Source organism: Sinocyclocheilus grahami, unplaced genomic scaffold (assembly GCF_001515645.1).
Source record: "Sinocyclocheilus grahami isolate Dianchi unplaced genomic scaffold, SAMN03320097.WGS_v1.1 scaffold591.1, whole genome shotgun sequence".
Taxonomy (NCBI): domain Eukaryota; kingdom Metazoa; phylum Chordata; class Actinopteri; order Cypriniformes; family Cyprinidae; genus Sinocyclocheilus; species Sinocyclocheilus grahami.
The window spans coordinates 25,248-34,170 of NW_015505770.1; the positions used below are offsets into that span (position 1 = coordinate 25,248).

General features: G+C 37.7%; 1 protein-coding gene across 1 annotated transcript; it reads left to right on the forward strand.

Annotated features, from left to right (window-relative positions):
• The first annotated feature begins 1,534 nt into the window (after positions 1-1,534).
• On the forward strand, positions 1,535-4,888 carry LOC107557160 (extracellular calcium-sensing receptor-like). Its single transcript, XM_016240488.1, has 6 exons — positions 1,535-1,755; positions 1,885-2,176; positions 2,390-3,172; positions 3,255-3,488; positions 3,716-3,839; positions 3,975-4,888. The coding sequence occupies exons 1-6, from the start codon at positions 1,535-1,537 to the stop codon at positions 4,886-4,888; spliced, it is 2,568 nt and encodes an 855-aa protein (XP_016095974.1).
• The last annotated feature ends 4,035 nt before the right edge of the window (positions 4,889-8,923 follow it).

Genomic DNA, 8,923 nt, shown 5'->3' on the forward strand with positions numbered 1-8,923 from the left:
AGGGAACGTCTCGGTTACGTATGTAACCATTGTTCCCTGAAGGAGGGAACAGAGACGTCACGTCCCATCGCCACAGCTCCTGTACCACCGCTGAACGGCCGGGTCACCGGCTTGGCTCCTCAGCGAAAACCTGAATATGCGCTGTATCTGCTGCCTACTTATACTCACGCTGTGATCAGCAGCAGCTGGATGCAATAATCGCATGCCAATGTGCATTGGCTCGTTTAGTTTACACTCAAAGTAGACTGGTCCCTCTAAGCGAGATCCCAATTCGTCGGTCCTCCGACGTGACGTCTCCGTTCCCTCCTTCAGGGAACGAGGGTTACATACGTAACCGAGACGTTCCCTTTAAACCTAGCCAAAAAGCCATATGTATTGACTGTAAAACACATTAAACTTTAATAATATGCATTAATGGTGTAATTGCTAAATTTTCGTGTCAATCCATGTTCATATTTATTGAAAACAGTGCGCTGTTACTTTAATTCAACGCTTGCAGCGCAGCAATAGACTCGTGTGGAAAAGATCTCTGCTCTGCTGCAGACGTGCTGCTGGACCGCAACCATGAGCAGTGAACGCTTTAATCCGTTAACATGAGCGCAGAAAAAATACGCACCGCATATGCACTGCAATCTGAGTACTGTGAACCTGGCGTAATGTGTGTGCGCTGCGAGTGTGCATGAGCGCACAGTCGTCAGGAGAGTGTGTGAACGCTGAATGGTTAAACACTGGCAATAATTAAAAAGTAATGCAATTTATAAACTTTAGTGACGATGTGACACTGCCTCGATTGTGCAAGTAACAATTCCTGTGTCAACTGTGCAGCTCGCTTATAGACAGATGCGATGTGTGGTGATTGAAGCCATTTGTGTATTTTGAGAGAGAAAGAGAGAGAGTGCGCGGTGATTCACTCACACTGTTTGTGAAGTTATGTCTCACACAAGGTTTTCATATTACTTTACAAGTTATTTAATGAAGAAATATAGCATTATAATTATTTCACCCACACCGGACAGAGACTGAGACGATGCCGCTGCATGTCGTGCCAAACCTCTCATGGCAGCGTCATCAGCTTGAGATCGTTTTTTTGAGATCTGCCTTTTTAGAGACCGCCGATCAATCATCTCAACGTGATTATCGGCCGATAGTGATCATAGCCAATCAATTGGAGCACCACTACTGATTATTAAAGTTGTTTGCACATTATGCAGCAGTATGATATACTATAATTATGTGCAATTTCCCTCTTTGTGAAAACAGCAGTGGCCTATATATACATAATCGCAAAAGTTCCCCTGAGAGATATAGCAACATTGCTGACTTCCATTGTACATAGTACTATAGTGCCATCTAGAATTCAAACAACAATTCAGCATCTTCTATGCTTAAACTCTTGAATATTTAGCTGCACTACTGTTTCTTCCATAATGAGTCAATGATTCAATATACCAACCCCAGAGCATTCAAAGATATAATAAAAGCTGCTACTTTCTCTGTAATGCCTCAGAGGCTCCTGCTCTGCATACATATTGAGATGGCAAAGTGGACTGTGCCACTGCTTCCACTGCTGATTGTGGTAGATGGTATATGTTTCACAGAGTTAGCACAAGCTTGCAGTCGGCTTGGTCAGCCTGCCCTCCCTCTACTTTCTGCAGAAAAAGACATTAACATTGGGGCGATTTTTACAATCCACAGAAATGCTCTGCTAAAGATTCATCCGTTCAATTCCAAACCAGAATCAACAACATGTGTCAGGTCTGTATGATGACATTATGATAAAAAAAAATATTAATTATTTATAAATAATTGTACAAAATATATAGTTGAATCTGACTCTGTGATTATTCTTTGTAAAATGTAATTCAAACTGGTTTATTTTCACAGCTTGAATTTGCGTGAATTTAAATTTGCTCAGACACTGATTTTTGCCATTGAGGAGATAAATAACAGCACACAACTGCTGCCTGATGTTTCTTTGGGCTATAAGATATATGATTCCTGTGGCTCTATAGCTCAGACTATCCAATCGGGCATGGCTTTGATGAATGGCTATGACAAGACTTTGAATGATACGTCCTGCTTTAGACCACCAGCTGTTCTTGCCATTATTGGAGAGTCAACATCCTCACCCACCATTGGTTTAGCATCTGTTATTGGCCCTTTCAGCTTACCTGTTGTAAGATCTCTGATGAACCAATAAAATAAATAAATAATAATACTAAATATAGACATTTTGTAAATGTTTTAAATGGTACCAGTCTGTTTAGAATTAAAAATTGGAAGAATATACAGAAGTGACATTGTGGAAGATGAAATGTAAAAACACTATGTGAGAAGTTGGTTAAATATGTGGTTAATACACTGTTTTGTTGTTGTTGTTGTTTCCCAGATCAGTCATTTTGCCACATGTGCATGCCTGAGTGACAGAAAGAGGTATCCATCCTTCTTCAGAACAATACCCAGTGATTATTACCAAAGCAGAGCTCTGGCTCAGCTTGTCAAGCACTTTGGCTGGACCTGGGTTGGGACGGTCAGGAGTCGCAGTGACTATGGTAATAATGGCATTGCAGCATTTGAGGAGGCTGCAAAAGAAGAGGGGGTTTGTATTGAATACTCAGAGGCCATTTTTCGAACTGATCCACAAGAGCAGTTTCTGAAGACACTGGAAGTGATAAAAAAGGGCACCGCCAGGGTGGTGCTGGCTTTTATCGCACTAGGAGATTTTGTCCCCCTTGTGAATTTAATTGCGCAACACAATATCACAGGGCTGCAGTGGGTTGGTACGGAATCCTGGATTACTTCTCGAACTCTAGCAGAAACTAAGGAATACAGTTTCCTTTCTGGAGCAGTGGGCTTTGCTATAGCAAATGCCAAACTTGTCGGCCTACAAGACTTCCTAGTAAATGTGCACCCTGATAAAGAACCACGCAATGAACTGTTAAAAGAATTCTGGGAAACAGCTTTTCAGTGCTCTTTCAGGAAGAGTGGCAGTGGTGGCTGTACTGGTTCAGAGAAATTGGCAGAACTCAAAAATGAATATATTGATGTATCAGAGCTGCGAATAGCAAATAAAGTGTACACTGCAGTGTATGCCGTTGCACATACACTACATAATACATTAAAAGACTTTTCCTCCAACACCAGTAAAAGAGAATGGCCTTCACCAAAAAAGGTATGTAAGAGCATAAGAAATATTAGGAAAAGAAGAGAGACTGGAACTAAATACCAATCATGTTCCTAACATTTCATATTAGGTGTTGGAGTATATAAAGGATGTAAGATTCACTGTTAAAACAGGTGAAGAAATCTTCTTTGACACAACTGGTGATCCAGTAGCGAGATATGACTTGGTGAACTGGCAGTCTGCCAAGGATGGAACTCTGCAGTTTAAGCATGTGGGTCTCTATGACAGCTCACTGCCTTCAGCACAACGTCAGCGTCTTCAAGTCAATCAAGAACACATGCTATGGGCAGGGAACAGTGAACAGGTACACCAATACTGTATATAACACATTATTGAAAGCATATGAAATATCAGTTTAATTATGAAAAAGACAGCCAATGGGCAAAAATAATTTATATGAATGTGTCTGCAAATATTATGAAAGCAGAGTGGTAAAAAAAAATGGGAAAAAATATTCCATTGTGTAAAGCAACTAATTTAATAATTCAAATAATAATTTATGGTTTTAAATGAAAAATTATTTTCTCATAGTTGCCTGTGTCCATGTGCAGTGAGAGCTGCCCCCCCGGCACTAGGAAGGCTGTGCAAAAAGGACGACCTGTCTGCTGTTATGACTGTATTCCATGTGCAGAAGGAGAAATCAGTAATGGCACAGGTAAAATAGGACATGCTTCATTGCTGTCTCATGCGGTCTCATGATAGTGTGATAAAGTGAAGTGTAATACTTCCCATTAGTCAAATTTCCAATCAATATGTATTTATATATATTTTTTCCAAATTCCTTTTACAGATTCTAGTGACTGCTTTCCTTGTGATTTGGAGTACTGGTCGAATGAAAGCAAAGACAGATGTGTATTAAAAGTGGTTGAATTCCTTTCCTATACAGAAATCATGGGGATGGTGCTTTGTATTTTCTCTTTCATTGGGTTGTTATTAACGATAATTGTATCTCTTCTCTTTTATCTTCATAAAGAAACACCTATTGTCAGAGCCAACAACTCAGAGCTGAGCTTCCTGTTGCTCTTCTCACTCTCACTGTGTTTTCTCTGTTCACTTACTTTCATTGGTCAACCCACTGAGTGGTCCTGTATGTTGCGTCATACAGCATTTGGGATCACTTTTGTCCTCTGTATCTCCTGTGTTCTGGGGAAAACAATAGTGGTATTAATGGCTTTTAGGGCTACACTTCCAGGAAGTAATGTCATGAAATGGTTTGGGCCTCTTCAACAGAGACTTAGTGTTGTTTCCTTAACATTAATACAGGTGATTATATGTGTGCTTTGGTTAACAATATCCCCACCTTTTCCATATATGAATTTGAGCTATTTCAGAGAAAAGATCATCCTAGAATGTAACTTAGGTTCAGCTCTTGGTTTCTGGGCTGTTCTGGGTTATACTGGTCTGCTATCAATCTTGTGTTTTATTTTAGCTTTTCTTGCTCGTAAGCTCCCTGATAATTTCAATGAAGCCAAGTTCATCACATTCAGTATGCTCATATTCTGTGCTGTCTGGCTCACATTTATACCAGCTTATGTCAGTTCTCCTGGAAAATTTACTGTAGCCGTTCACATATTTGCTATTTTAGCGTCAAGCATTGGTTTACTATTTTGCATATTTGCTCCAAAATGTTACATAATTTTGCTAAAACCAGAGAAAAACACAAAGACACACATAATGGGTAAATCTTCATCTACAACTCTTTAAATCCACGATTAAGCATATAATTGAACAACAACGATGTATAAAAACAAAAACAATTATTTGTTTTCTAAGAATTCAAATTCAGAAAAGTAACAGAAATTGTTCTGGGTTATACTGGTCTGCTATCAATCTTGTGTTTTATTTTAGCTTTTCTTGCTCGTAAGCTCCCTGATAATTTCAATGAAGCCAAGTTCATCACATTCAGTATGCTCATATTCTGTGCTGTCTGGCTCACATTTATACCAGCTTATGTCAGTTCTCCTGGAAAATTTACTGTAGCCGTTCACATATTTGCTATTTTAGCGTCAAGCATTGGTTTACTATTTTGCATATTTGCTCCAAAATGTTACATAATTTTGCTAAAACCAGAGAAAAACACAAAGACACACATAATGGGTAAATCTTCATCTACAACTCTTTAAATCCACGATTAAGCATATAATTGAACAACAACGATGTATAAAAACAAAAACAATTATTTGTTTTCTAAGAATTCAAATTCAGAAAAGTAACAGAAATGTATCCAATAGTTTTGTTTTGCTTTTTTTCACAAAAAAAAAACAAAAAATCAGTCAATCGAGCAAGATTCAAAATTTCAACATTCAAGAAAAAATAAAAAAAATAAATAAAAATACAATAATAATAATACATACATACATACACTCTGTTGAATTGGTGTATTCCCATGTAATATCATGCGTAATGATAGCTACAAAATAGCAGCACTACTTTCAGGGCTGTCTGACCCATTAGTTCTGCTCTCCACAGGCTGTGGCAGGTTCTGCAGTGTAGGCCGGGTCAGCACTAGACACAGTGGACTCTCAGTGACCATCTCCATCACAGCCATGCTCTGGACCTGCATTATGTACTTCTTAATGAAAAATGACATTGACTTTTTGCATTTAACAAGACATGGAAATTTTATTTGATACCATGTATTACTTACATCGTTCTGCATTTTTGCATTTAATCATGCATCCAATTATTTGGTTTATTATTTACATTTATGTACACAATCATATACCTTTATGTGCATGTTGAATAAATAAATAAATAAATAAATTAATAAAAAAATAAAAACTTTTTACAGTTTTCTCACTTCTCTTACTACACCAGACAATCAATCAGTTATTTTCCTGAAATCTGATTTGTCAAGCAGTATTATAAGAGTGCTGATATAACAGTTTAACAGCACTGGGACATTTTATGGTTTGTATCATATGAATATGAAATAACATATTTTTATATTCAATTCCTACTTTTTCAGTATATAAAGATATGGCAGATATCATAAGAGCAGAAGTATGCCATTTCATATTCATACACATGGTAGAGCAGTCTTTTTTTACACTTTTCATTGTTACATCACATCAATAGGTGGCAGCAAGTGACAGTCCATCCATCCATCGTCCAAACCACCTGTCCTTTAGACAGCTGCAGTGTCCTTATGAATGAGCCAATTCATTATTTCTTCAATTGATTAGTCATTCACCTGGAACAAAACAAATGGTCTGTGCCCATTTATTTGTTTTGTAGGTGGCTCTGAAATAGTGTTAATTTCGTTAACGAAAATATGACGAAAAATGTTCTTTGAGGAGCTTTTAGCCAATGACTAAGACATGGATGATGACAAGACGACAATAAGGTCAATAAACGATAACTCTATATTAACATGCAATATCGTTGACGAAAATTTTTTTACAAAAAAAAAGACTACACCAAAATTGCTTTTAACTTTTGTTGAAAAAAAGACAAAATATTATTGCGGACTGCTGTACATGCCTCTACTACACTAGCTTCCATGTGTGTGGTTGCCAGATATCAAGAGTTCAAATAACTAAATCTTAAATCTTCTAAGCTTATTTTTTGCAATCTGGCAACCATGCACACATGCTTGTTCTTCATTGCGGAAGCACCAATGATGATCTAAAAACACTGACAAATAAGTAAGTTGAAGTTTAGCGATCTCCAGTGGTGTAATGTAACGAAGTAATAATACTTCGTTACAGTACTTAAGTATTTTTGGGAGTATCTGTACTTTAATTGAGTTTTTATATTTCAGCCAACTTTTACTTTTACTCAAATAAATAAAATGTATTCTGTACTCCTAAACATTTCCCCAAAGCATATCTGTTACTTAGTCAGAAGAACACGGACTGTAGGAAAGCAGGTTTGACGAATCAGTGGTCTGGCGTCTGCAAGTTAGACTCCTAAAAACACCTTTGCTCATGTGCAAACAAGTGCACGCACAACCGCGAGTGATTTCATTTTCCACTCAAGTCGAGTCTGGGGTGTGCGATACAGCATCGTCTGCGATAATATGGTAAGTGTTGTTGTAATGATGTGCGATCTGACATCAAGTAGGCCATATCACCAAATCACACACAGAGTGCATGCATGTGATTTATTAGTCTATTAAAACTCAAAATTCAAGACTTTCTAAATTGTAGACGGCAAAAATGCTTCTGTATGCTTTTTATATTTATTCAATTTAATATAGTTAACTTAATCTATATCACACAAAGAGTGCCGTTTTTATGCAGATATCAGCATGAACATTTTATACAAGTTCAATAAAGCAATAAGTGACTTACATTTTAGACATAATATTGCTTGTTTTTGCTCAATTTTGCCAACAAAAATAGTTCCAAACAAAGTTCACACAGCACTGTTTTGCGTCTCTGAGAAATGGGCGGTGTTTACTTATTGAATGAATCAGCTTTTTGGATGAATCGGTTGAATAAATTATTCAGTGATTCACTCATTAACACGGTCAAATGCTTTGTTTCTGAATGAATCAGTCGTTTGAATGAACAGTCACTTGCTGTCACCTACTGGCGGTTTTACTTTCACATTTCGACAATTGTTTCATGTTTTAAATTATTTAAAATATCAGTATTAAATGTTTTATGTTAAAAACAAAACATTAGGCCTATTTATGCATCTGTAACTGCAGTTTAAATGCATCCATGTCCCCTCTGAGATACATAAACTGTGTAAATACATCTAAATGCTATTTCAAATGCAGATTCCAGAAGTGTTTTCTTATGTTGGAATGAAAGACACTAAGTACCAGATGAAGTGCTTCTTATTCTTACCCAAAAATACAAAATGGATGAAAGAGTTAAAACTAGGGATACACCAATACCGATACTGGTATCGGCCCGATACTGAGCTCTTGTACTCGTTAAAATGCCCCGATACCAAACGCCGATACCACACAGCATGCGATAAGTGCCGTATTCAGACAAAGAAACACCGACAACAGAACAACAGACAGCAGAATGGTTATTAGAGATTAAGGATGTCTACAAAGTATATGTATGCAATGAATATAATGTTAAAATTCAGTATTAACGCCTGTATAGCTGACGTGTGCGAGCTGATAAGCAAAGCACGCAGAGTGGGTTGAGCGCGCGGCGGCGCACATGCGCAAGCTTGTCGAGTTAATATCCCTTTCTCACAGACATCATTGGAAAGTTTGTAGTTGGTCGGATATGTCAAGTTACTTAACGGTAGGGAGGGAGAGAGAGACAGAGAGAGCGAGAGAGAGAGCGCGCGCACTTCTGTTGTGTAATCTTTTATGTTCACTCACTCAACACATGCATCATTTGGATTAAAACTAAACCGTAAAAATAAGACCATTTATAGGGGCATTCACTATAAACATAATTTATTTTCAACCTTAGGCATACACGACTTTCTGGCGAAAGTGAATCTAGCAGCCTGTGTGAAATGCGCTAGGCTGCACTACTTGTCCCTCTCATTCATTTCATAGTGACGTCAGCTAACTTCCGCTTTCCCGCAAAGCAGTGTATCTGTACTTCCGTTATACCTATACACCGGAGACTTCTCGGGAAAATGTAGGAAAAACTTGAAATATGAAAGGCGTTATTTAAGAGTTAAGACTAATAATGTTAATGTACTTACAGTCGGGTTCTTTTGCGAACGTTTTTCTTCATGTGCTTTAGATAGGTGGCTTGCTTGCCGCAATTGCTTGCTTTCAGATTTGTATGACAAAGATTATCTGTTCACACT